Source organism: Sus scrofa, chromosome 18 (genome assembly GCF_000003025.6).
Source record: "Sus scrofa isolate TJ Tabasco breed Duroc chromosome 18, Sscrofa11.1, whole genome shotgun sequence".
Classification (NCBI taxonomy): Eukaryota; Metazoa; Chordata; class Mammalia; order Artiodactyla; family Suidae; genus Sus; species Sus scrofa.
Window position 1 is genome coordinate 50,675,461 of NC_010460.4, and position 27,756 is coordinate 50,703,216.

The 27,756-nt window shown below is 46.8% G+C and overlaps 2 protein-coding genes across 11 annotated transcripts in view; one reads left to right on the top strand and one right to left on the bottom strand.

The window, feature by feature from the left end:
- OGDH (oxoglutarate dehydrogenase) overlaps positions 1–9,530 on the bottom strand; it is a 75,576-nt gene extending 66,046 nt beyond the window's left edge. For 4 of the 9 annotated variants that reach the window (XM_021079061.1, XM_003134891.6, XM_021079062.1 and 1 more), the window contains exon 1: positions 9,420–9,530. The gene's annotated coding sequence lies outside the window, so the exon portion shown is untranslated. Of the gene's footprint in view, positions 1–732; positions 852–8,836; positions 9,057–9,419 lie in introns of those variants that run through there. The other 5 variants (XM_021079063.1, XM_021079064.1, XM_021079058.1 and 2 more) reach the window with 5 other exon arrangements.
- Positions 23,359–26,873, top strand: TMED4 (transmembrane p24 trafficking protein 4). Of its 2 annotated transcripts, none has more exons than XM_013985830.1 (5): positions 23,359–23,857; positions 24,409–24,509; positions 24,672–24,797; positions 25,007–25,153; positions 25,856–26,873. In XM_013985830.1, exons 2-5 carry the CDS (start codon positions 24,426–24,428, stop codon positions 26,003–26,005), a joined length of 507 nt encoding a protein of 168 aa, XP_013841284.1. In that variant the 5' UTR covers positions 23,359–23,857; positions 24,409–24,425; the 3' UTR covers positions 26,006–26,873. The 2 variants fall into 2 exon arrangements, with proteins under 2 accessions (XP_013841284.1, XP_005673406.2); XM_005673349.3 differs by lacking the exon at positions 23,359–23,857 and adding an exon at positions 24,015–24,232.

Consider the following 27,756-nt stretch of genomic DNA (forward strand, 5'->3'; position numbering starts at 1 on the left):
TGGATCAAACGTGTGCTGCTTCTGAATGTGGCTCCCCAAGGAGGGACCCTTGGGTCAGCTGGATGCTCTTAGGTGTCTCAGTTTCTCCCTCCCACAAGCTAAAACCGCTGGGGATGCTCGGGCACTAGGCGATCAGCCCTGACGTCCCCTGGCAAACAGAATGTGTGCAGTGACTGCAGTGGGTCCTCTGCGGGGCCACCACTCATCACGAGCACTGCTCCTCAGACAGTTCTGCTAGGTTCTCAGTCACCTGAAAACGCCTTTGGCTGGAAGGAGCGGATGTCCCTTTTTCTCTGGAGCTGAGCAGGCTCGAGTCTCTCATTTCACTGACAAATAGTCTGTTGGGACCACATATAAGAAACCTTTCCAATTTAAACCAAATTTTATTTTATTTTTTTAATGATTTTTATTGTTTTCCATCACAGTGTTCTGTCAATTTTCTACTGTACAGCAAGACGACCCAGTTACACACATACATACAGTCTCTTTTCTCACGTTATCATGCTCCACCATAAGGGACTAGCTATAGTTCCCTAAACCAAATTTTAAAAAGGTCAGCCAACCCAACTCCCTCCCAAGTTTTCCCTAGGTCCCCACCTAGGAATTTCTCCAGGTCCCTGCCTAGGAAATCTACCAGTACCCCCTTAGGACTCCAAGTCCCAAGAAAAACAGAGCAAGTAAAATTCAAGATGTCATTTAAAGCAACGATGTCTGGATATCAGGAGAACTCACCAAAACACCTAAAGAATACCAGGAAGCAGGTGGGGCTCACAGGGCCCAGGCTGGCACCAAGCACTGGTCCAGGGGAGACTCCAGGTGTCCTCTGGTGTGTGTTTCTGATATCCTGCTGGCTATGCCAAGAAAATGCTGATGAAAATTCAATTAACTATCAAGTTAGAAGAAAAAAAGGGTATTTTATTCAAGCCAAACTGTGGACTACAACTCAGGAAGGAGATTCTCAGAAAGCTCTGAGAACTGGCCTGTCTGTTAGAAGAGGCAGGCACGGTCATGTATTTTTTTGAGACAAAGGATCATACATCAAAATGACATGGGGATACTTTACATAAGGCTCACCAAGGATACACAGTCCTGGCAAGCAGGTACAAAGTGAGCAGCAAATTATCATGACCCCTTACGGGGCTATTCTTTCAAGAAGTTACACTGCTAGTGTCAGAAGGAAAAACAACCTGATCTTTATGGCTGAGCAGCCTCCCATCTTTGAGGAGCTCTGGTCGATGCGTAATGCAGATGCACCTGGCATCTTTGGGAGGCAGGAGGCCCACACAAACACACGGAGGGGATTTTATGTTTAATTTTTCTCTTGTCCTGCCTTAAAATACAAATTTCATTTCATCAGAATGTAAGCTGGTGCAGCCACTTTGGAAAACATTTTGGCAGTTCCTCAAAAAGTTAAACACATAAGTTACCCTATGACTCAGCAATTCCACTCCTAGATATACAATCAACAGGCCTCAAAACACAGGTCCACACGAGACCCTGTACACTAATGTTCACTGTGGCCTTATTCACAAGAGGCAGAAACTGGAAACAACGCAAATGTCCATCAGTTGATGAGCAGGTATACGGAACGCGGCACAGCCATACAATGCCACAGTGTGGGGCAATAAAAAGGAGTGGAATGCTCATACATCCTGCACCATATAGGAAGCTTGAAAATATTAAGTGAAGGAGTCCCCACTGTGGCACAACAGGACCAGCAGTGTCCTGGGAGCACTGGGACACAGGTTCGATACCTGGCCTGATTCACTGGGGTTAAGGATCCAGTGTTAACTGTGGCTCAGATCTGATCCCTGGCCTGGGAAATCCACATGCCAAGGGGCAGCCAAAAAAAACAAAGAAAGAAAATACTCCACAATATAGAATATGATTTCATTCATATGAGATGCTCAGAAGAGGCAAATCTAGCAAGAATAAGACATGACTACGAATGGGCATAGGTTTTTTTGGGTTTTTTTGGGGGGGGTGAAAACATTCTAAAATTAGATTATGCTGAGGGCTTTACAACCTTCTCATATGCTATTAAACATGAAATTGTAAAACTAAACTGTGCAATTATATGCCATGAATTGTACGGTATGTGAATTATACCTCAGTAAAGTTGGTGGGGTTTTTGGGTTGTTGTTCGTTTGTTTGTTTAGGGCTGCACCTGCGGCAAATGGGAGTTCCCAAGCTAGGGGCTGAACTGGAGCTACAGCTGTGACCTACACCACAGCCACAGCAACACCAGATACTTAATCCACTGAGCAAGGCCAGGGATCAAATCCGCACTCTTATAGATATGAGCTGGGTTTGTTACCACTGAGGCACGACGGGAACTCCCAATACAGTTGTTTTTTTAAAAAGTCTAAGAAAAATATGAGTAAGTCTATCAATATCAATAACATAGACAAAAAATGGCACAATTTATAATGTATAAATTTCAAGACGCTAGTATAAATCTAGACATTTGAGGAAAATGATGGTTAAAAGAAAAAAAAAAAGCAAAAGCAAAATTTGCTTTTAAGGGTTTGGTGACCTGCCCTTAGGAAAATAAAACAGAACTTTATCTGTGCCTGGACATTCCCCCTTGGGCAGCACACAGCTTACCCAAGGCCACCTCCCCATTCGCAGTATGGGGAGATAAGCTGACTCCTGACGTCCACAGACATCTGGCGACGCAGAAGAGCAATTTAAGAGGCCAAAACAGCCTGGCAGTTTCTCAGGACATGAGTCTTTGAGAGAAAAGCACATGTGTCATTAAATGATTATTACCATTGTGTGTCGCCTGACAACCATTTTAGAAGAACAACTTTTCTCGAAAAGTTTCTGTTTGTTTCTGACTCCTTAAGAGTCTCATAATGAATCAAGAAGACAATGCCTGTTGTGGCTCAGTGGAAATGAATCTGACTAGCAACCATGAGGACACAGGCTGGATCCCTGGACTTGCTCAGTGGGTTCAGGACCCGGCGTTGTGAGCTGTGGTGTAGGTCGCAGACACGGCTCGGATCCCGCATTGCTGTGGCTGTGGTGTAGGCCGGTGGCTACAGCTTGGATTAGACCCCTAGCCTGGGAACCTCCATATACTGCAGGAGCGGCCCTAGAAAAGACAAAAAAGACAAAAAAAAAAAAAAAAAAAAAAAAAAAAAAAGGATCCTGCCATTACTGGATAGTCTGCAGTGACTCTTCCTTGTTGCATGAGCCTTGAATGTGTCACCTGATCTGTGTTCGGTTTCCTGTGCCACAGAGTGAAGGGAGTGATCACTCCTGCTCCCTCACAATGTTTCTTGTAATCACGATACAAACGTGAAAGAACTTTGCGCACTTTAAAGGTATTTCTCGGGCTAAAGGACTACAACTTACCAGATAAACAACAGTAACAACAACAACAACAACTGATGCTTTCTCTTAAAAAGCTGGAGTTCCCAAGACAAACCTAAAGAGAAGTAAATTTGGAGTGGAGAGCTGACCGGACTGTTGGGAAGGACTTGCACCTCTAAGTGGGAACCTCAAATCAGCCTCAGTGCATGAGTCTGAAGACTGACCTACCCGCCAGACCAGCGCTGTGTTACCAGGGGTGCCCTGCCTGCACTGGTCTAGGGTGGAGGTGAACAGGCACTTTTTAAAGGTGTTGCTTAAAGTAGAGATTAAAATTTTACAGAAAGCAAGGCCACCTGTCAATACTTACTGAAAAGTTAAAAAGACACACAGAACTTCAGTTTCCCAGTAAGTGCAACTGAAAACATAAGATGTTCCATGTAAAACAAAACAAAACACTCTGACAAGTGGAGAGAAAGAGACAGACTGGGAAGGGACTTTGGGGCCCCAAAGACTCAGCATTGAGTTCTTGGTTTTCTTTTTACCTCACATATCCCAGACTAGGTGCTGAAGAAGCTGGCAACCTAGAAATACCAACTAATGTAGACAAAAAAAGCTGCAACTAAAGTCTCTCCACTCTGGCCAGAGGACTGGGAATGGGGCAGACTAGCAGGACAGTATATTTTTAGACAGCAACCACTCTACTGCAACCAACCACAGAAAACACTGTGGCCCACCCCCACCCCACCTGGCAGTGTCAGAGGACATGAGGGACTTCATCTCCACCAGATGACAAAGAGCCACTTCCCCCACCCCCACCAACGTTAGTGGAGGCCAGGAGGGAGCCTGGATTCCACTCTTGCCCAGCAGCGTCAGGGCAGCACCTCTCCCTTACCAGGCAGGGTGGTTCACAAAGGTCTAACTGGGAAATTATAGCCACTCAGCACTAACAAGGAGTCCCTCCCTAGAGACACCAAGGAGGCCAGGTGTGGCACCTCCACCCCCACCCAGTAGGAAGCAGACAGCACCTCCTATCCCACAGCAGTATCAAAAGAAGCCTGTTCTGTTGTGCTCACCAACAGCAAGGTGACACAGATGTCACAATTATCTGGCAAACATTTTAAAAGAGCGAGCATCAAAATGTTTCCATAAGCAACCATGAACATACCTGAAATAAATGAAAAATAGCCTCAGCAAATAAACAGAAAATATAGGGAGTCCCCTGGTGGTCTAGTGGTTAGGACTCAACACTTTCACTGCTGTGGCCCAAGTTCAACCCCTGGTCTGGGAACTGGGATCCCACGTCAAGCCACTACACGCTATAACCAAAAAAATGAAGAAAAAGGAGAAGGAAGGGATATAGAAAAGAACCAGGAATTCCTATTGTGGCTCAGCGGTAACAAACTTGACTAGTATCCATGATGACACAGATTCAATCCCTGGCCTTGCTCAGTGGGTTAAGGATACAGCATTGCCATGAGCTGTGGTGTAGGCCCGCAGCTGCAGCTCTAATTAGACTCCAACCCTGAGAACTTCCATATGCCGTGAGTGCAGTCCTAAAGAGACCAAAGAAAAAAAAAGAATAAGAAGAACCAAATGAAGTTCCCATTGAGGTGCAGTGGGTTAAGGATCTAGCATTGCTGCAGTTGTGTAGGTAGCAGCTGAGGCTCAGATTTGATCCCTGGCCTGAGAATTTCCATATGCCTAGGGTTGTGCCCCCCCGCCAAAAAAAAGGAATTATCCAATGGGAACAACAAACAAAACAGACTGGGAAAAAAAAGGAACAGGGTCTCAGGGACATGTGGGATTATAACGAAAGATCTAAAGTGAATATAAATGTCAACAGAATCTCAAGGAGCAGAAAGAGGGAGGGGCTGAAAATATTCAAAGAAATAATGGCTGAAAATTGGCAAGAGACATAAATCTACAGATTCAAAAAGCTGAGAGAAGCCCCAAACAGAATAAATCCGAAGAAATCCACTCCAAGACACTCCATAAGCTTTTGAAAACGACAAACAGCCTGAACAGCTTATTGCTCAACTGAAACTATGGAGTCCAGGAAAAAGTAGTACAACACTTTTCAAGTGCTGAACGAAAAAACCCCGTCAATCCACAATCCTGTACCCAGCAAAAATATCCTTCAGGAATAAGATGGGAATAAAAACATTCTTAGATGAAGACAAAGTGAAAAAATGTGTTGCCAGAAGACCCTAAATGAATGGCTAAAGGAAATCCTCTAGAGTAAATGACAAAGGAAGGAATCTTGCAGAATCAAGAAGGATGAACAACAGAAAGACAGTGTACAGAAGTTCCTTTCGTGGTTCAGTGGTAATGAACTTGACTAACATCCATGAGGATGCAGGTTCGATCCCTGGCCTCACTCAGTGGGTTAAGAATCTGGTGTTGCCATGCGCTGTGGTATAGGTTGCAGGCACAGCTCAGATCTGGAGTTGCTATGGCTGTGGTGTAGGCCAGCAGCTACAGCTCCAGTTCAACCCCTATCCTGGAAACGTCCATATGCTGCAGATGTGGCCCTAAAAAGACAAAACGAAAACAAAAACAAAACAAAACCCACATTTTTTATTTTATTTTATTTATTTTTTTTGTCTTTTCTAGGGCTGCACCCACGGCATATGGAGGTTCCCAGGCTAGGGGTCTAATTGGAGCTGTTGCTGCCGGCCTACGTCACAGCCACAGCAAAGTGGGATCTGAGCTGCGTGTGAGACCTACGCCACAGCGCATGGCAATGCCAGATCTTTAACCCACTGAGCAAGGCCAGGGGTTGAACCTGCAACCTCATGGTTCCCAGTCAGATTCATTTCCACTGCGCCATGACGGGAACTCCCCAAAACACAAAATTTTTAAAAGAAAATAGTGTAATTCTAACAAAACATGCAGGATTTGTATGCTAAAAACTACAGAACACTGGATAAAGAAATAAAAAACCTAAATAAGAGAGACATACTTTATGAATTGGAAGATTAAACACAGCAGACATTACCTCCAAAATCATATACAACTTTAACACAATTCCCATCACAATCTCAGTTTTCATAAATATAGCTAAGATTACTACTCTAAAATTTACATGGGAGACCAAAGGAACTAAATTAGCTGAAACAATTTTGAAAAAGAATAATAAAGGGGGAAGGAGAAATACACCTAGTCTGAAGATTTATTATGTAGTTCTAGTAATTAAGACTGCATGCTATTGATGGTAAGAGAGATAAAAAGACCAATGGAACAGGACAGAAAACTCTAAAACAGACTCATCCATGCGCAACCAACTGATTTTTGACAAAGCAAAAACAATTCAATGGAGGAGGAACAGTTTTTCAACAAATGCTGCCAGCTGGACATCCACAGACGGTTAAAAAAAAAAAAAAGAGGAAAGAAAAGAAAAAGAGGAGTCCCTGCTGTGACGCACTAGGTTAAGGATCCAACTGCAGTGGCTCAGGTTGCTGTGGAGGTGTGGGCTCATTCCCCAGCCCAGTCCAGTGAGTTAAAGGGTCCAGCATGGCCACAGCTGTGTCATAGGTCACTATTGTGACTCGGATTTGATCCCTGGCCCAAGAATATCCATATACCACAGGCGTAGCGATAAAAATAAATAAACTTATATTTATTTACAAACAAATTTGTATTTATTTATAAATAAATTTGCTTATAAATAAAAAATAAAAAAAAGGAAAGAAAAAGAATGAAAGAAAAAGAAAGAGACCACTCAAACTAGACTTCATACCTTATAGAGGAATCAACTGAAATGGATTATAAATTTAAATGTACAACACAAAACTATAAAACTGTTAGAAAAATATGTAAGATAAAAAAAAAAAATCTCAGGAACTAGAGCTAGGCAGAGTCCTTAACTTGATGCTAAAAGCACAAAGTATAAAAGACAAAATTCATAAACAGGACTTTGCCAAAATTAAGAACTTTTGCTCTGCAAAAGACCCTGTTACGATGAAAAGACAAGCTACAGACTGTAGAAAATATCTGCAAACCACATACCCAACCAAGGACTAGAATGTTTAAGAAATTCTCAAAAGAAAAAAAAATTTTTTTCTTTGCTTTTTTTTTTTTTTAGGGTCGCACTTGCGGCATCGGAGGTTCCCAGGCTAGAGGTCCAATAGGAGCTACAGCTGCCAGCCTACACCACAGCCACAGCAACTCCGGATCCGAGCCATGTCTGTGACCTACACCACAGCTCAAGGCAACGCTGGATCCTTAACCCACTAAGCGAGGCCAGGGATAGAACTCGCAACCTCATGGTTCCTAGTCGGATTCGGTTCCACTGCGCCCTGACGGGAACGCCTCAAAAAAAAAAAAATTTTAAAAAGGCAAAGGATCCAATTACAAAATGGGCAAAAGATGGAGTTCCTCAGTGGCCTAGCATGTAAGGACTCAGCATTGTCACTGCTGTGGTTTGGGTTCAATCCCCGGCCCAGAGGTGGCTAAAACACACACACACACACACACACACACACGATCAGAACAGACATTTGACTGAAGAAGGTATAGGGACTGCAAATAAACACATGAAAAGACACTCAATATCACTAGCCATCAAGAAAATGCTCTCAAAATAATCATCAGGATACTCCGATCTTTCTCCATCTTTCCAAGATCTAGTCCAGGGCTAACTTGCAAAGGTAGAACAGTATTATGTATCATCACACAGCGAAGGTCTTCCACAAAAAACTGTGGTTTGACTGTTTCACCTCCTGCCACAGTGCCAACAAGGCTTCAACCTAGGCCGTTCATCCTAACACTGCTCAGAGCACTATACCTGGAAGTGGGTCTCTGGCCCTCGCTTCAAAGTACAGGACTGCAAAACAAGGCACAAGAAACCCCAAGACATTGTTCATTCCTTGGGCCTGAGTCACCGCTCCCCTGTTCTGGGCAAAGGGCAGAGATAGCAGGTTCTTATCTACGCAGTCTTTTCTACTGTCTCAGTACACAATCTGCACTGAGGTCAGGGAGCTTTGCCAAAGGGGAAGGGTGCACGGATTAGTATGTTCCTCCAAGAGATATCCTTCATTGCAACATGAGCTATCAAACACCTGGAAGGAGGAGTATGGTGGGGGTACTGAGTACGGTAGGGTACTGCAGGGTAGTCTACTCAAGGGTACCACCCTAAAGAGCTCACAGGGAGGTCTGGTACAAACATGAGTAAGGAGGGATACCGAGTACAGCAGTGTGTTGCAGAACAATCCACTCATCCAGGGCATCAACCTGAGGAGCACAGAGAAAGAAGGTGTGGTGTGGTGCTCAACAGTGCGGTACTTACTGAGTACCGTGGAGGTGACGAATACAGTGGGTGCTGCGGGTAATCACTCAAGGGTCCACCCCAAGAGTGAGCAGAGAGGATGGGTACGGTGGAGTATTGAATACTGCGGATACTGCAGGGTGATCCACTTAAGACCTCACCCCAGGAGTGCAGGGAGGAGAGTAAGAAGGGGTGCTGAGTATTGTAGGCTACTGAGTACGGCGTCACCCCAAAGAATACAGGGAGGCTTACAGGGGAGAGTGGGGGGCCTGCGGGGTAATCCGTCCCTCAAGGGTTCACCCCAGGAGCGTAGGGACAGTCCGATCAGAAGCCGACCCGTGCCGTCCACGCTGTGGGAAAGGCGTACTGCCCACAATTCGCAGCCGCTTCTTCAAGGGCGCGCCACCCTTCCATCCGTCCAGGCGGGCAGAGGACACTGCCGGGTGACTCCCACGTGACGCCTCCTCGACCTTGGGGGTCACCCCGGCAGCGGCGCCCGTTCTCTCACATCCGCCGCGCGGCCCACCCCCGCCTCCGCCTCCACCAATGGGGCGCCGCTCCGCGCCCCGCGCAACTTCCGCGCACGCCCGCACCCGCCAATCTCCGCCCGCCTGCAGGCGCCCAGCGCACCATTGGCTGCCACGCCCGTCCGTCAGGCCCCGTCCCACCCACCTCCCCCAGTACGCCCTGCTCCAGCCAGCTTCACTCCCTGTCATCAGGGAGCCAGCGACAACGAGAGCGCAGCGGCCTTGTCCTCAGCCGTGACCCCCGCCTCCTGCCCCACCAGCACGGAACCTCCCAAACCCAGCGAGGCCCGGCGGCAGCGCGCGCCTACCTGTCTTCGGCTCAGCTCCACCCGAATGAGGCGCCGACACCCCACTCCGGGGTACTAAACTCTCGGCCACGCCCCGGCGTGTGGCGTCAGCACGCCGCCCCGCCCTGGGAAGAAAGGGGCCGCCTCTGCCCAGTGAGCAGGGCGGGCCGGGGCTTGACGTCACAGAGTTGCGCCCGCGGCGCTCTTGTGCTCGGTTCGGGCACCTCGCTGGGCCTGGCTGTGCGTCCGGGGCCACAGCTAAGCGGTGCCTGGATTGGTCCCCACCGGCCTGAATGCCGGGTCTTTTGAAAAAGAGGGTCTTCGCGTTGCCTAGTAATGCCTCCTGCAGTGGGCTTTTAGGCGTCCTCTGATCAGAGCTAAGCTGACCTGGCCTGTATTGTCAGACTGAGAGGAACCTTGGTCAGCACTGCATGACTGAGCGCTGCGGGGCAGCGGCCGGGCGGAGTGAGAATCAGGGGGGCCCAGCGCTGACCTAAGGGTTTCCCAAGTGGGACTCCTGGGTCTTCACTTGGTGCATGGACGGGTGTATCATTTCATGGACTAAAAGCGGTCGTCTGCTTTAAGAGGTTATATTACTTTGCCACCTGCTCACAAGTGTGATACCGACCTGATAAGAAAGAGAGAAAAAAAAAAGGGTTAGGATAGCTCCATCTTAAAGTTGACCTGAAAAATACGCACAACCTGAAGGTTGAGTGTTAAGTTTTATTGCGGACGAAATGAGGGCTACAACTGGGGAGGCAGCTGTTGCAGTTAGCTCTGAGATACCGCTGCAAGGAGGGAGGGAAATGTCAGCATACATGTGGTTTTGGTGAGGAGGGAGGTACATGCTACCCAGCACACGTTTTACAGAAGTCTGAGGGTTACTGCTCGACAGGAGGAGCAGACGTCACCATGAAGGATTTCAGTGCTTTTCTAGCTATGAGGAGATGCACGAACCGGGCTCATAAAATCTTTTTCTGAAAGTATCTAACCATCTGAAGACCTGTTCTGCCAGTTTTTCCAGAGCACAAAGTGCCTCATTCCTGAGCTCCCCCCTGAGCTCCTCGAAGGGGCTGTGGAGGGTCAGCAGCTGCAGTGGCTCATGAGTCAAGCTCTGCAGAGGCAGATGGCAAGTGCCAATCTCCAGTTCACAGTCAGAGGCAACTGTAGTTCACAACGAGAAAAAGCAACTCAGAACTGATGAAGCATGGTAGGCTGTATTCAATCACATACTGAGGAAGCCCTTACTTCAGTCCTTATTCAAGATTTCTTCAGTTTTCATTACAGCAAGAAGAAAGCTTCATATCATGATAACATATCTTTAACTCTACTTTTTATTCCTTCCTTTTTTTTTTTTTTTTTAATGGCTGCAATGCATCATATGGAATTCTCCAGCTAGGAGTTGAATCAGAGCTGTAGCTGCCAGCCTAGCAATACAAGATCTGATCCGAGCAGCATCTGTGACCCAAATCTGTAATAACTAGATATTAGTATCGAAAAGTGGTAGTCAAATGGCTGATGTTTGGGAAATGCTGTTCCACACTGTCTTGAATTGTTCTTCAGTGTTTATTCCCAACAACTTGAAGACCAGGGCTGAGTCATGTGGTGTAGCAGAAGATACTGGGGTGACAAAGGGCTGCAATCTGACCATGAGAGTTACATAGAGAACACAAGTGTAGGAATCTGAGATGGGAATCAGACTGAGGAGTTTGCCACCTGCTCACAAGTGTGATACAGACTTAGAGCAGTTTCTGAAAGGGAAAGGCAAAGTGGGAGGTGTTTTTTCATTTTTCTTATAATCCTTTCATTTTTGTAGGGTTGGTAGTGATGCCACTTTTTTCCTTCCTGATTTTTTGCAATTTGGGTTTTTTTAATTTTTATTTTTTTGCTTTTTAGGGCCACACCATAGCATATGGAGGTTCTCAGGCTAGGGGCTGAATCTGAGCTGTAGCTGTGAGCCTATGCCACAGCAATGCAGGATCAAAGCTACGTCTGCAACCTACACCACAGATCATCGAAACACTGGATCCTCATCCCACTGAGCAAGGCCAGGGATCGAACCTGCATCCTTAAGGATGCTGGTCGTTTTCATTAGCCACTAAGCCATGATGGGAAATCCTCTTTTTTGTTTTTTAAGTAGGAAATATAAGGGCTTATAAGAACAAAGTTGGTCTGAAATATGGGATGAGGACCTGAAGTCTGGGAGAAAGTGAAGGAACCAAGGAACAAACCTCAGTATGTCTTTTTTTTTCCCCTCCCCCTCTTTCTTTCTCTCTTTCTTGTGGTGGTGGGGTAAAATATATAAAAGAAGAAAATGTATCATTTTAACCATTTAAAAAGACAATTTAGTAGCCTTAATCACATTCACAATGTTGTGAAACCATAACCACTGTTTTAGGACTCCAAACAGAAACTCTGTAACCATTAAGCAATAACTTCCTGTTCCCCTCCCTTCTTCTTAACATCCATCATACCTTGTGTCTCTATAAATTTGATGACTCTAGCTATTTCATACAAGTGAAATCATATGGTATTTGTCTGTCCTTTTATGTCTCGCTTATTTCACTTAGCATGTTTTCAAGGTTTAGCCATGTTGTAGCATGTGTCAGAATTTCCTTCCTTTTCATGGCTAAATGAATTTCTGTTGTATGGGCACCTTGGATAGACATTTGTGTTGTTTGCACATTTTGGCTTTTGCGAATAGTGCTACTTGTTCCTGAACCAAACTTGGGTCCACTCACCTGACTCACAGCAAAACCAATCTACAGACACCGGGTTATGGTGTAACAAAGTACAGTAATTTTTGCAAGGTTAAGCCAGGTGAGCAGGCAGCTCATGCTCAAAAATTAGAACTCCCCAATGGCTTTCAGAGATTAAAAATTTTTTTTAATTTAATTTAATTTTTTGGCCCATGGTATGAAGAAGTTCCTGGGCCAGGGATCAAACCCACACCACAGTACTGACCCAAGCCACAGCAGTGACAATGCTGGATCCTTAACCACTGAGCCACCAGGGAACTCCTTAATTTTAATTTTATTTTGGAATTTAGTTGATTTACGGTGTTATGTCAATAAAGGTTTTTTTTTTTTTTTTTTTTTGGTCTTTTGTTGTTGTTGTTGTTGCTATTTCTTGGGCCGCTCCCGCGGCATATGGAGGTTCCCAGGCTAGGGGTCGAATCGGAGCTGTAGCCACCGGCCTACGCCAGAGCCACAGCAACACTGGATCTGAGCCGTGTCTGCAACCTACACCACAGCTCACGGCAACGCCGGATCATTAACCCACTGAGCAAGGGCAGGGACCGAACCCGCAACCTCATGGTTCCTAGTCGGATTCGTTAACCACTGCGCCACGACGGGAACTCCTTTTTTTTTATTATTTATTTATTTATTTTTTTGCTTTTGTAGGTCTGCACCCGGGGCATATGGACGTTCCCAGGCTAGGGGTTGAATCGGAGCTGTAGCTGCCGGGCTTCGCCAGAGCCACAGCAATGCAGGATCTGAGCCACATCTGCGACCTACACCACAACTCACAGCAACGCTGCATCCTTAACCCACTGAGCAAGGCCAGGGATCGAACCCACAACCTCATGGCTCCTAGTCGGATTAGTTAACCACTGAGCCATGATGGGAACTCCAAGTGAAGGGTTTTTAAAGGCAACATTAGGGGAGAGGGTCGCAGTGTACCTGATTACCTAATGGACAGTCTTCTGATTGGCTGGTGGTGAGATAACCAGGTGGCATTTCGAGAGCCAACAACATCAACCTTTTGGTTTCAGCTGGTCTGGGATCTGTGTACTTGTGGGCAGAGTGCAGTTAACTTCTTCCACTTAGTGGAGGTTTTAGTATCTGTAAAACAACGGAAGGGTCTTGTTCCTCGAGGAGGAACTAAAGATCCTTGACTTAGTTTTATAGCTAAACTATTACTATTTTGTCTTGCTTAACTCTTTTCCTTTGTTCCTGCATTTTCTCACATCTCTGAATTAATTTGCTCTTTGAAACTTGGAGAAGGCCTAAGAGGCTAAAGTTTTTCTATAAACTAGAGGCAGGGGACACTGGGGTCTGTCCCCGAGTCCTGCTTGGTTTCACTACAATGACCATTGCCTTACAACTATCTGTCGAGTACTTTTCAACAATTCTATTTTGGGGTTTTGTGGGGGTTTTTTTGTTTTTGGTCTTTTTAGGGCTGCACCTGTAGCATATGAAAGTTCCCAGGCCAGGGGTCGGATGAGAACTGTAGCTGCCAGCCTATACCCCAGCCACAGCAACTTGGGATCTGAGCCATGTCTGCGACCTACACCACAGATCTCAGCAATGCCGGATCCTTAATCTGCTGAGTGAGGCCACAGATCGAATCCACACCCTCATGGATACTAGTCAGTTTTGTTACCTGTGAGCCACGATGGGAACTCCTTGTTTACAATTCTTTTGTGTATTTCCTAGGAGTGGAAGCAGTTAGTAATTCTATGTCTAGCTTTTGGAGGAAATGGCTAAACTGTTTCCTACAGTGGCTACACGGTTTTACGTTCCCACCAGCAATGAATTAGGATTCCAGTTTTGCCACATCCTCTTCAGTACTTATTTTTGCTAAGTTTTGCCACACCTGAGGCATATGGAAGTTCCCAGGCCAGGGACTGAATCCGAGCCACCAATGCGACCTATACCACAGCTGCAGCAACACTGGATCCTTAACCCAATACACCAGACTGTGGATTGAACCCACAGTGACCTATGCTGCTGGAGTTGGATTCTTAACCCACTGCCCCACAGCAAGAACTCCAATACTTCTTATTTTTTAAAAAAACTTATTATAGCCATTTTAATATCTGTGAGGCGATCTCATTGTTGTCTTGTTTTGCATATACCCCTAATGACTACTGATGCCGAGGAGTTTTCCACGTGCTTAATGGCCATTTGTATCTCTTCTTTGGAGAAAGTCTATTGAAGTTATTTGGGCTTTTTTGAATTGGGTTTTGTATCTTTATTGAGTTTGGAGGAGTTCTTTACATATGAATCCCTTATCAGATATGTGATTTGCAAATATTTTCTCTCATTCTATGGGTTGTCTTTTTACTGTATAGTATTCTTCAATGAACAAAAATTAAAAATTTTGTTTTTTGTGTTTTCTTTTTTGGCCACACCCGCTGTGTGCAGAAGTTCCCAGGCCAGGGATCGAACCCACACCACGCAGGGAACTGAGGTGCTGCAGTGACAACGCTGGACCCTTAACCCATGGCACCACAGAACTCCCCAAATGTTTAAATTTTGAAGTCCATTTTATCCCTGTTTGTTGTTATTGTTGCATAGGGTGTTGTTACGTGTCATAGTCCAGAATCCATTGCTAAATCTAAGATCATGAAGATTTACCTGTGTGTTTCTTCTAAGAATTTTATGGCATGAGCTTTTATATCCAGGTCGATATCCCGTTTCGAGTTAATTTCTGTATATGATGTGCAGTAGGAGTCCAAGTTCATCTTTTTGCATGTGGAACTCCAGTTGTCCTTGTGCTGTCTGTTGAAGAGATGATTCTCTCTCCATTGAATGGATTTGGTACTCTTTTTGAAAATCTATGGGCCATTATACATTGGGTTTATTTCTCTATTCTCAATCCAATTCCATTGGTGTATATGCTATCTTTTTGCCAGTACTACACTGTCCTGATTACTTTAATTTTGGAGTAAGTTTTTAAATCCAGAAGAGCGATTTGTACAACTCAGTTCTTTTTCAAGATTGTTTTGGCTATTCTGGGCCCATTACAATTGCTGTAGAAATTTAAGCATTGGCTTTTCCTTTTCTGCAAAAAAGCCTGTTGGAATTTTTTTGTGTCTTTTTTTTTAGGGCAGCGCGTGTGGCAATGATGGAATTTCCATAGGGGTTTTTATTGAATCTGCAAATCTCTTTGGGTAGTATTGACATCGAAACCAAGGGTATTCATCAGTCAAATCCATTAGATGGGCAACCTGCCTTCACTTATCAAGCTCACTTTAATCATGGCTACAAAAAAACTTCCATGTCCAACAACTGTCACGTGGCCCAAACAGTAAGATGTTTTTTGCCTGTTATCTTTCAGGAACTTTGAGTCAGCTATGTCCAATTTGATCTTGAGCTGGTAAAGACTGGTTAAGGCCACCAGGTGAGTTCCAGGGAGCTTTTGACCCCAAATTCCACCTTCAGAACCTGCTGACATTGGCATTTTCTGAATGTATCCTGTGAAGCAGCCTCTCTCACCTTCTGATTTCCAGGCAGCTTTCCCCACACTCCCCATGCCTCAACTTTCTCCTATAAATATCCTGAGCCCCTTGGCTTCAGACAGGTGGATTTGAGATTTGTTCTCCCATCTCCTCACCTGGCTGCCTTGTGAATAATCCCTTTACTGCACAGCTCCGAGTACTGGCACTTGGCTTGCTACTTGTTGAGCAGATGAACCTGGTTTGGTTGAGTAAAAATATCTTAATGATAGTAAGTCCTCCAGTCCATGCAACACAGGATGTCTTTCCATTTATTTCTCTCTTCTTTAATTTCCTTCAGGAATGTTTTTAGTTTTCAGTGCACAAGTCTTTTACCTTGGTTAAGTGATTCTTAGGTTTTAAAAAATGCATTTGTGGGAGTTCCCATCATGGCTCAGTGGTTAATGAATTCAACTAGGAACCATGAGGTTTCGGGTTCGATCCCAGGCCTTGCTCAATGGATTAAGGATCCGGTGTTGCTGTGGCTGTGGCATAGGCTGGCAGCAACAGCTCCGATTCGACCCCTGGCCTGGGACCCGCCATATGCCATAGGTGCAGCCCTAGAAAAGACAAAAAAATAAAAAAATAAAAATGCCTTTGTAAGTAGAATTGCTCTCTTCATTCCTTTTCTTCCTTTCTTCCCTCCCTCCCTCCTTGCTTGCTTGCTTGCTTGCTTTTTAGGGCCACAATTGTGGCATATGGAGGTTCCCAGGCAAGGGGTTGAATCAGAGCTACAGCTTCTGGCCACGGTATTGCCAGATCCGAGCCACATCTGTGCCTATACCACAGCTTACGGCAATGCTGGATCCTTAACTCACTGAGTGAGGCCAGGGATGGAACCCGCATCTTCAAGGATGCTAGTCAGGTTCGTTAACCACTGAGCTACGATGGGAGCCCCCATTCCTTTTTCCGATTGTTCATTACTTGTATACTGATTTTTGTGTATTGATATTGGGTCCTGCAACTTCAGTGAATTCATTTATTAGCACTGGTAGCTTTATTTTAGGTCCTTTGGGGTTTTCCCCCATGTCTAAGATGGTGTCGTCAGTAAGTAGATATGTTTCTTCCTTTCCAGTTTGGATGCCCTCTTGCCTAACTGACCTGGCTAGAACATCCAGTACAGAATTGAATAGCGATGGTGAAAGCAGCCGTCCTTGTCTTATCGCTGATCTTAGGGGAAAAGCTTTCAGTCTTTTCATCATCCAGTATGATGTTCGCGGTGGGACTTTCACACGTGCTCGTGATCGTGCTGAGGAAGTTCTTTTTTATTCCTAGTTTTCCGAGGGGTTCTTTTTTGGTGATAATACAGTGTTGGATTTTGTTGAGTCCCTTTTCTGCATCAGTTGAGGTAATCATGTGTTTTCCCCCCGTCATTCTATTAATCTGATATATTACATGGGTTGATTTTTCGTATGTGGACCCACTCTTGCATGCATGGGTTAAACCCCATTCGGTCATGTGGTGTAATCTTAATATACTCTTGGATTTGGTTTGTTGTATTTAGTTGAGGATTTTTGCATCTATATTCATAAGGGATGTTAGTTTAATTTTCTTATGATATCTTTGTCCGGCTTTAGTATAATGCTAGCCTCATAGAATGAGTTGGGAAGTGTTCTTTTCAATTTGTTGGAAGAGTTTAAGTAGGATTACTATTAATTCTTCTTTAAATACTTGGTAGAATTCTTGGACTTTTCCTTATTGTGGCAGTTTAGGTTATTTGTGCATTTCTGGGAACTTGCCCATTTCATTTAAATTATCTTATTTGTTGGTGTTCAGCTCTTCACAGTAGTTTCTTTTTATTTTTATTTCTGTTTAGTAGTAATGTGTCTACTTTTAATTTACGATTTTTAGTGATTCGTGTCTTCTCTTTTTTTTCTTTGTCAGTCTAGCTAAAGTCTTGTTGATTTTGTTGATCTTTTCAAATTGATTTTTACTTTCCAGGTAGTTCCTGTCATGGCGCAGCAGAAATGAATCAGACTAGGAACCATGAGGTTGCGGGTTTGATCCCTGGCCTCACTCAGGGGGTTAAGGATCAAGCGTTGCCGTGAGCTGAGGTATAGGTCGCAGATGCAGCTCAGATCCCACGTTGCTGTGGCTGTGGTGTAGGCCGGCAGCTGTAGCTCCGATTCGACCCCTAGCCTGGGAACCTCCATATGCCGTAGGTGTGGTGCCTAAAAGACAAAAGACTATATGTATATATATATGTATATATATATATATATATATATATATATATAAAAATATATACACACACATATATATATGTATATATATATATTTTTTGGTCTTTTTGCCATTTCTTGGGCCACTCCCAAGAAATATATATATATTTATGTATATATATATATATATATGTATATGTGTGTGTGTGTGTGTGTGTGTATAGTCTTTTGTCTTTTAGGCACCACACCTATGGCATATGGAGGTTCCCAGGCTAGGGGTTGAATCAGAGCTGTAGCTGCCAGCCTACCACAGCCACAGCAACACCAGATCTGAGCCAAGTCTGCAACCCACAGCACAGCTCACAGCAACTCTGGATCCTTAATCCACTGAGCGAGGCCAAGGATTGAACCCGCATCTTCATGGATGCTAGTCAGGTTTGTTTCCACTGTGCCACAATGGGAACTCCCAACAAAAATATTTTTTATTCATTGATCATCCTTATGTTTTACAAGGATCATTTATTTATTTTTTTTTTTGCTTTTTATTTTATTTTTTTGTCTTTTTAGGGCCATACCCACGGCATATGGAGCTTCCCAGGCTAGGGGTCCGATTGGAGCTGTAGCCGCTGGCCTACACCACAGCCACAGTAACACAGGATCCAAGCCGTGGATATGACCTACACCACAGCTCTCGGCAATGCTGGATCCTTAATCCACTGAGTGAGGCCAGGGATCAAACCTGCGTCCTCATGGATGCTAGGCAGATTCGTTTCTGCTGAGCCACAACAGGAACTCCGAACAGGATCATTTAAAAGTTTTAAGTTAGTTCAAGGGGCCCTGCCCCCTCCTCAGGCATCTGGGAGGGCCCTGCCCCCCATAGGTTTCACCCTTTCCTGTGGGCTCTCTCCCCAACACATTTGCTAAGAATCAAACCTGAATAAAACTACAAGTTTAAGATTAAAAAAAAAAAAGTCTAAGTGAGTTCAAGTCATCCCTCGCTCACAAATCCCCTGTGGGGTTCTCATTTACTTGTCAGGGTCCTCAAAGTGGTCGAAGAGCCCTGCCCGGCCCCCACTCCCATCCGGACCTTGCTTCCGCTTCCCTTCCCCTCACTCTCCTTCCTGCCACACTGGCCTTCTTGCCCTTCCTCAAATCGCCAGGCACACGCCAACCTTGGGGCTTTCACTGTTCCTCCGGTATCCACGGGACCTGTTCCTTAAGGGCCTCTCTCACAGGCCGCTTTCTCGGTGGGCCTTACTTGCTCACCCTACTGTCCCGCACCCCACCTCTGACCAGACACTCCCTCTATTCGTTTCCTGTGGTTGCCATAACAATGACCACAAACATGGTGGATTAAAACAGGAGAAATTGAATCTGCCACCATCAGAGAAGGCAAAAGTCTGAAATCGAGGTGTCAGCTGGGCGGTGCTCCCTCCACAGGTTCTAGCAGCGATTTCGTTGCTCCTCTTTTTCAGTGTCTGGAGCTTCCAGGTGTTCCTTGGCTTATGGCTGCATTACTGCAATGCCTGCCTCTGTGGTCACATGGTCACCTATTTTTCTCTGTGTATCTCTTTTTTGAAGTGTACAGGCATGTGGCCTTAAGTGCACTTAAGAGTGTTGCGAAATGAGTTCTCCAGAACAGTTCCCATCTTACAAATCTGAAACTATGTACCCATTAGGCAACTCCTCTTCCCCTACCCCAGCTTTTTGTAACCACCCTTCTACTTTCTCTGAATTGGACTACTCTAAATAACTCATATAATTGGAATCATAGAGTATTTGTCCTTTGAGACTGGGTTATTTTACTTAGCGTAATGTCCCCAATGTCGTCCATATTGTAGCATATTGCAGAATTTCCTTTTTAAGGCTGAATAACATTCCACAGTACATATATATCATATTTCGTTTCTCTCTTGTCTATCCATCAATGGACATTTGGGTTGCTTCTACTTCTCGGGTACTGTTAAGAGTGCTGTAGGAGTTCCCGTCATGGTGCAGTGGAAATGAATCCAACTAGGAACTATGAAGTTGCCGGTTTGGTCCCTGGCCTCACTCAGCGGGTTGAGGATCCGGCGCTGCCATGAGCTGTGGTGTAGGTTGCAGACGTGGCTCAGATCTGGCATTGCTATGGCTGTGGTGTAGGCTGGCAGCTGTAGCTCTGATTGGACCCCTAGCCTAGGAACCTCTATATGCCGCGGGTGCAGCCCTAAAAAGACAAAAAGACAAAAAAAAAAAAAAAAGAGTGCTGTGAATATGGAGGTGCAGGTATCTTTTCAAGATCTTGCTTTCAATTCTTTTAGAGATCTACCCGGAAGTGGAATGCTGGGATATATGGCAATTCTGTTTTTAAGTTTTCGAAGAACTTCCACAGAGTTTTCCACAGTGGTTGCATCATTTTACATTTCCACCAACAGTTCACAAAGGTTCCAGTTTCTGGGTGTGGGTGTGGGTGTGTGTGTGTTTATAGTGGCAATTCAACTTATTTTCTTTTTTTCCTTTTTTTAATTTTTTAATAGTAGCCATCCTGATGGCTGTAAGGTTATCTTCGTGTCTCTCACAAAGATACCTGTCACTGATTTAGGGCCCACATAGATAATCCAGGATTATTTCATCAAGATCCTTAATTACATTTGCAAGACCAGTTCTCCAAGTAAGGTCACATTCACAGGTTCCAGGGACTCAAACATTGACGTATCTTTTGGGAGACCACCCTTCAACCCATTATTCTCCCTTTATTTTCCTGCTTGATACCTATTCCATCTGACGTATATTTACTCATTTATTATCTTGTTTATTGACAGACAATAATCAAAATATATCCATGAGGACAAGCATTTTTGCCTGCTTTGTTTCCAGGGTTTAGAATACTGTCTGGATGGAGTTCCCATCGTGGCTCAGTGGTTAACGAATCCGACTAAGAACCATAAGGTTGCGGGTTCGGTCCCTGCCCTTGCTCAGTGGGTTAACGATCCAGTGTTGCCGTGAGCTGTGGTGTAGGTTGCAAACACAGCTCGGATCCTGCGTTGCTATGGCTCTGGCATAGGCTGGTGGCTATAGCTCCGATTCGACCCCTAGCCTGGGAACCTCGACATGCCACGGCGGCCCAAGAAATGGCAAAAAGACAAAAACAAAACAAAACAACAAAAAAAACCACTGTCTGGCATAAATGGCTATTCAGCGGATATTGGTTAAATGAAGGGGTGGCTAGCCTAGGTAAATACTGGCAGAAATTCCCTCTCCCTCCTTTGAGGGGAAAAGGTTGGATGTGGGGTATTAGATTACCTACAGCAGGTTTCTTCCTGTAGGAATGCAATCTCCTTAAGATTACCCATCAATGAGGACACACTTCAGGGTTCTCTTTAACGGAAAAAAAAATTAGAAATACAAGGATTTCTCCTTGTGGCACAGCTGAAAGGAATCCGATTAGTATCCATGAGGATACAGGTTCAATCCCTGGCCTTGCTCTGTGGGTTAAGGATCCTGGGTTGCTGTGTGCTCTGGTGGTAGGTTGCAGATGTGGCTTGTATCCCAGGTTGCTATGTCTCTGGCCAGCAGCTGTAGCTCCGATTTGACCCCTAGCCTGTGAACTTTCATATGCCACAAATGTGGCCCTAAAAAGCAAAAAAAAAAAAAAAAAAAAAAAAAAGGGGGGGGGGATGCAAAAACCTTGCTTCTGTTGTCAATTAGGATTCCTTGGATAAATGGCTGATTCTGCGTCTAGGGCAGGAAATGTACAAAATGGAATGCAAGGTGGCCCCTAACGACTAACGGAATTATGTCAAAAACCCAGTGTAATGATTTTTTTTTTCTTTTTAGGGCTACACCTGCAGCATATGGAAGTTCCCAGGCTAGGAGATGAATCAGAGCTACAGCTGCCCGCCTATGCCACAGCCACAGCCATGCCAGATCCCAGCTTCCTCTGCAACCTACATCACAGCCCGTGGCAAGGTGGGATACTTAACCCACTGAGCAAGGCCAGGGATGGAACCCGCATATGGTTACTAGTTGGGTTCTTAGCAATGAACCACAGTGGGAACTCAGGCAATTCTAAAAAAGAATTTAAAACAAAGTTGCAACCTTCTTTTGCTCTAGTTCCATGCCCAGTAAGAAAATTTCGGGTTTGGTTTTCACCTTTCTCTGTCCACCAAGAGGGGTGCTATAACCAGAAGAGCTAAACAGGCCTCATGGCCTGCCTCACTCCGAGTTTTCCTCAGTTTCCCAAGCCCAGGTCCTCAGTTTCACCTTGCACCAGTTCAAAGTCCGTAGGGAGGAGAAGGAGACAGAGAATCTTGGAGAAAGGAGGAGCTGTCAACAGCAAACCGGTTAAGTCACTGAAATGGGAAGCCTGTCCCCCATTGGATTTGGGTGAGATCACAGGTTGTCATCATGACTGACTGATGAATGTGGCCAGACTGTAACAGAAATGCTGAGCCGTACATCAATATTTAAAAGTCAGAGTTCAGGCGTTCCCGTTGTGACTCAGCGGTAACAAACCGGCCTGTATCCATGAGGACTAGGGTTACATCTCTGGCCCTGCTCAGTGGGTTAAGGATGCAGCCTTGCTGTGAGCTGTGGTGTAGGCCAGTAGCTACAGCTTGGATTGGACACCTAGGCTGGGAACCTCCATATGCTGCAGGTGCAGCCCTAAAAAGGAAAAAAAAAAATAAAATAAAGAAAAAAGAAAAGATGTCATAACAAAACCCACATTTCCAGCTTCTGAAAAGAGATTTTTTTTTTTTGCTTTTTAGGGCTGCATCCCCGGCATATGGAAATTCCTGGGCTGGGGTCAAATCGGAGCTACAGCTGCCAGCTTACACCACAGCAACGTGGAATCTGAGCTCAATCTCTGACCTACATCGCAGCTCACTGCAACGCCAGGTCCTTAACCCACTGAACGAGGCCAGGGATCGAACCCGCATCCTCATTGATACTTGTTGGATTTGTCTCCGCTATGCAACATCAGGGAACTCCTGAAAAGAGATCTTAAAAGAGGCTTTTTTTGAACTGCTGCTACTCAGGGAGGCTTGCCTCATAAAATTTCCTTAAAAGTACAAGCATGTTTGCCTTGGTCCACCTGCCTTCTTAAGAGATTAAGAGCAGCACACACACCACCAAGCCCTCTAAGAGAGCTTCTGTAGGGTTTCTTTGTGTTTAGCAAGGAAGGCAGGTAGCAAAGCAAGCACTGGACCCCACGTGCACTTGGCACAGGCCCATCGCAGCCACGAGGCCAGGTTTCGTTCTACTCCACATCGCTCTCCACTCTGAGACCTAAATCACTGCGGGCCAGCGGACGAGACCCACAGCCCAAGCGACCGCAGGTCCCAAATCTTCACCCAGGGGACAGTCAGTGTCCGACAAGTTGAGAGAGAACCATAGGGCTGGAGTACACACACGAGACGCCGCCGAGCCCCGCACTTTGGGAGCACAGTCTAGTGACAATTAGACCTTCTCGCATCTTCCCTCCTGCCACACATCCCTCGCTCGGACTCAATCTCCGCCTCCGCTTCCCTGAATCACACCCCAGGGTGACTACTTGTGAATACTTTAGTGTGTACCCCGAGTAGGGGAGTGTCAGAGAAACAACCACGGCAACACCGTCATCATAAGCAACAAAACCGACAAACTCCTAAAATCAGGAACACCTCGGCCTGCGAGAATTCCCACTGGCTCGGAATGTCGTCTCCGGTCGGCTGGTTTGCATCTTCGCCGAGTCCCGGCCCCCAAAGCCCGGGCAGGCCGCTCCAGGCACTCCTGCACCCCAAACGGGCTCTCTCACACAGGCACCTGCCCGGCGGGATCTCCGAAGGGTCCGCTGGCGCCTGGACTCCGCCCTTCCCACCTCGGGCGGACCCCGAGTCCGGCCGCCCGCGTGGACCCAACCTTCCACTAACCAACCCTCCACTCAGCGAGGGAGGTGGACCCGGAGCCCAGACGAGCGGGGCGCAACGCCGGATGTGGGGGGCGAAGGGGAGGGTGGCCGAGCGGATTAGCGCGTGCGTCGTGCCCGATCGGCCGTCCAGTGTATACGGCGAGCGGGGCGCAAACGCGCCCGGACAGAAAGCCCTCGAGGGCGGGTGAGCGAGCCGACAGCGCCGCGGAAGAGGAGACCACGCCTGCGCGTCTCGCGCGTGCGCCCTCGCCCTTCGGCCGCGCCGCGGGGCCGGAAAAGCAGGAGTTCGGCGGAGGCGGGGCGGGCGTCACTGCGCACGCGCGCTCCGTGCCTGGTCTCGTTGCGTCGTCTGGGAGCGCGACGCAGGTGCACGCATGCGCACTGCTTAGCGGGCGCGCGTTGGCAGGTGTCTGGGTCGGGCGTCGGCGGGCGATGGGGCTGCCGGCGCTGCTGCTGCTTGCGCTTTGCGCGGCGGGCGCTCGGGGGCTCTACTTCCACATCGGCGAGACCGAAAAGCGTTGCTTCATCGAGGAAATCCCCGACGAGACCATGGTCATCGGTCAGGCGGGGCGAGGGTGGACTGGGCCCTGTTTGTCCCCACACCCGGTTGGGCTCCCCACTCTAGCACTGCCCCGAAGGCGCCAGGCCTTGCCTGGCGAGTAGTGCCCCAGCGGAGTGTGGGGTGTGGGAACCCGGCGGACTAGGCGGGTTGTGACAGCTCTGTCTGCTCCGCAGGGAACTACCGCACACAGATGTGGGATAAGCAGAAGGAGGTCTTCTTGCCCTCGACCCCCGGCCTGGGCATGCACGTGGAGGTGAAGGACCCCGAAGGCAAGGTAGGGCTACCGCTGGCCGCGCTTAGGCCGTGGCACAGGCGCATTGCAGACCGCATCAGGCCGTCTTTCACCAGCTCTCTGGGGGGTACAGAGTTCTGAAGACGTGCGCTTGCACTTGGAGAGGTCAGAGTAGAAGGAGAACCTCTCACTGCTGTGTTGCAGGTGGTGCTGTCCCGGCAGTATGGCTCAGAGGGCCGCTTCACCTTCACTTCCCACACTCCGGGTGACCATCAGATCTGCCTGCACTCCAACTCTACCAGGATGACACTCTTTGCTGGTGGCAGACTGGTAAGAGTGTTTTCTCTTTAGCCGCGGCTCAGAATCTCTCACTTGGTTTCAAAGTTTTGTCTTTGTGGCACAGTCACAGTTAAGAATTAGATGCTGCCCTTGTGTCCCACAGCCAGGGACAAGAGTGGGCTCCTTAGTCTGGAACAGAGTTTCGACCCCTCAGTGTCTCTGACCTCATGACCTTAGGGTCTAACCCTGTTTCCTCCCAGCGTGTGCACCTAGACATCCAGGTTGGAGAACATGCCAACAACTACCCTGAGATTGCTGCCAAGGATAAACTGACCGAGTTGCAGCTCCGAGCCCGCCAGTTGCTTGATCAGGTGGAACAGATCCAGAAGGAGCAGGATTACCAAAGGGTAAGGGCATGTCATTGTATTTGGACATGGCAGTTGACCTTCATACCCGTTATCCCTGGGTAAGCTGGAAGTTTCTGCTCAGGGCCTTCCCTACTTGGGAGATAAGCTGTTGGGAGAGAGATGAAGGGTATCAGTCTTAGCTAGGCGTCTTTCAGCTCGGTAGGATAAAACGGAGAGACAACAGTTCACCCTCTGGCAGTAGCCACTGCTTACCTCTTTACCTTGGGATCATGTTTGAAATGGTAAGAGCATGGTTTCTGTCCTAACCGCCAACTCTCAGGGGCAGCATGTCACTTTCTTGGGGTACTCCCAGTGGAATCAGAGGCGGTGTTTCAAAAAGCATTTGATGGCGTACCTGTCAGGGCTCAGCCATAACGAACCTGATTAGTATCCATGAGGCCACAGGTTCAATCTCTGGCCTCAGTCAGTAGGTTAAGAATCTGGCGTTGCCGTGAGCTGTGGTGGAGGTCGCAGACATGGCTCGGATCCCAGGTTGCTGTGGCTCTGCCGTAGGGGGCAGCTACAGCTCCGATTATTAGACCCCTAGCCTGGGAACTTCCATATGCTGCAGGTGCAGCCCTTAAAAAAAAAAAAAGAGCATTTGATCCCACAGTCGAGTAGTCACACAGGAGGGAGGGGGCCTCGAAACAGCTGGGACTGTCTCTCCTGCACAATTAATCCTGGGTCCACTGTTGGACGCAGTATCGTGAAGAGCGCTTCCGTCTGACCAGCGAGAGCACCAACCAGAGAGTCCTGTGGTGGTCCATCGCGCAGACCGTCATCCTCATCCTCACGGGCATCTGGCAGATGCGTCACCTCAAGAGCTTCTTCGAGGCCAAGAAGCTGGTGTAGTGTCCTCTCCATACGGCCCTCTCCGCTCACCTCAGTTATTTGGTACTTTCCCCACCCACTACCTTCTCCACCTGAATTTCGAGGGAAAAAAAAAAAAATGAAAAAAGAATATAAGCCACGTTGGTTCCATGGCAACAAAGCATTCAGATCAGCCACTTGTTCCCACTGGTTTTGGAGGACACAGGACATGGGTCCAGGCTCTCACAGATCTGTCTTGGGGTTCATGCAGAGTCAGAACTGGCCTAGGACGGAGTCTTGCTTCTTTCGCCTCCAGTGATTCCCCTCCATCATATCACAAAATGAGCCAATGAAAAATCTCTCCTCCTTCTTTAACCTCTCTCTCCGTCTGCTCCTGCCGCAGGCGACCCAGATGCCTCACCGCGGAGGCCCCACGTCCCTGCTGCCCTGTCAGTCCTGGTTCACTCAGTGGCTTTGTGAATGTAAATAAGGGGCAGGGGCCCCAGAGGATCGAAATGTTTTTCTATATATTAGAACTATTTTTTGATAAAATTATATATTTTCCTTGCTAGTTGAAGTGTTACTGCCTTTGTGTGACTAGCTGAAAACACCAGAGCAGCCCCTTCTGCACTGCGTCATCCACCCATTTTTGATAAGTAGGGCGGCAGCGCTCAGCATTTCGGCTCTCAGGGCCTCATCAGAGGGCCAGGCAGGACCTCCCTGGGACGCCTGGGATTTCCATCGCTCAGGCCCTCGGCAGACTGAGGTAGTGACAGAGCTAGCCCAAGGCAGGCCACGCTCACCCCCCTTCCCTTGCCCTTATTTAAGCTGTTGTACATGTTTTCTTCATGGGAACCAGATTTGGTTCTTTCTACAGATTTTGCCAGTGAAATAAAAATGTGTTGTAGTAGTTGTGTTTGAAATGAAATCAGAAGGGAAGTGGCAGAAAGGCTCCTGCTCTGGACTCCCTGGCGGCCGACCTAGAATGGCCCTCATGTGGGCGTGGTGTGCCAGGGCTTGGCCCGACGGGGTCTCGGGGTGTGGGAACACACAGGGTGATGGCTCAGCCATTCAGAGGTCCGCCGTTAGCCCTGTCGGCAAGGAACCCTGCGAGGACAGTAAGTGTCTGCGTCTAAGCTCCCGGAAATCAATATAAACATGTCTTGGTATGTGTCCCTCATACTCTTCCGCTGTGTAAAACTTAATACTGTTAGTTGCCCATTCGTGACATTTTGTTTCACAGTTTTACTTATTATTTAAAAATACATTATTTAATTGATGTACAAAACTAAATTCTCCCCTTTTGTTTTTCTCTTTGTGTTCCCCACTATTCCATATATGTACCTATTTTTACTTAGAAAAGTTCATGCCATTTAGTTTTATAGGCTTTGCCATTTCATATTTTTATAACTATTTAAAAATTTTAAGTTCTAGATGGCCATGTTAATAGTGAGGTGAAATGCCAAAATTCTTCGGCTGTTTAAAGTGGTTCTCAGTTTTCTTCATATAAGAATTAACACAAGGAGCGTCAGATGGCTTGGCATTAGCTGTGTGGACCTCTGGCTTGGGCTCTCGGGGAGTATGGGACGTGTAAGGGAGGGGACACGTTCTGCTCTGTGGCTGTCCCTAGAAACCTATCCAGCAGAGCCCACACTGGAGCCTGGAATGAAGGAATACAGGAGATGCAGGGAAGTGCTGGGATGGCCTCCGGTATGTCCAGCTGTGCAACTCAGGCTCGGAGGCCAGAATCTCCTCGCTTTCTTATCAGTTTGATAGGAAGGGGGTTGGAGTAA

What these genes read in the sequence shown, in the direction of transcription:
- TMED4 (XM_005673349.3), top strand. Translation starts at nt 24,106, where the DNA reads ATGGGGCTGCCGGCGCTGCTGCTGCTTGCGCTTTGCGCGGCGGGCGCT. An exon ending in CGACGAGACCATGGTCATCG is followed by an intron (nt 24,233 to 24,408) that starts GTCAGGCGGGGC and finishes TCTGCTCCGCAG; the next exon opens with GGAACTACCGCACACAGATG. An exon ending in TGAAGGACCCCGAAGGCAAG is followed by an intron (nt 24,510 to 24,671) that starts GTAGGGCTACCG and finishes GCTGTGTTGCAG; the next exon opens with GTGGTGCTGTCCCGGCAGTA.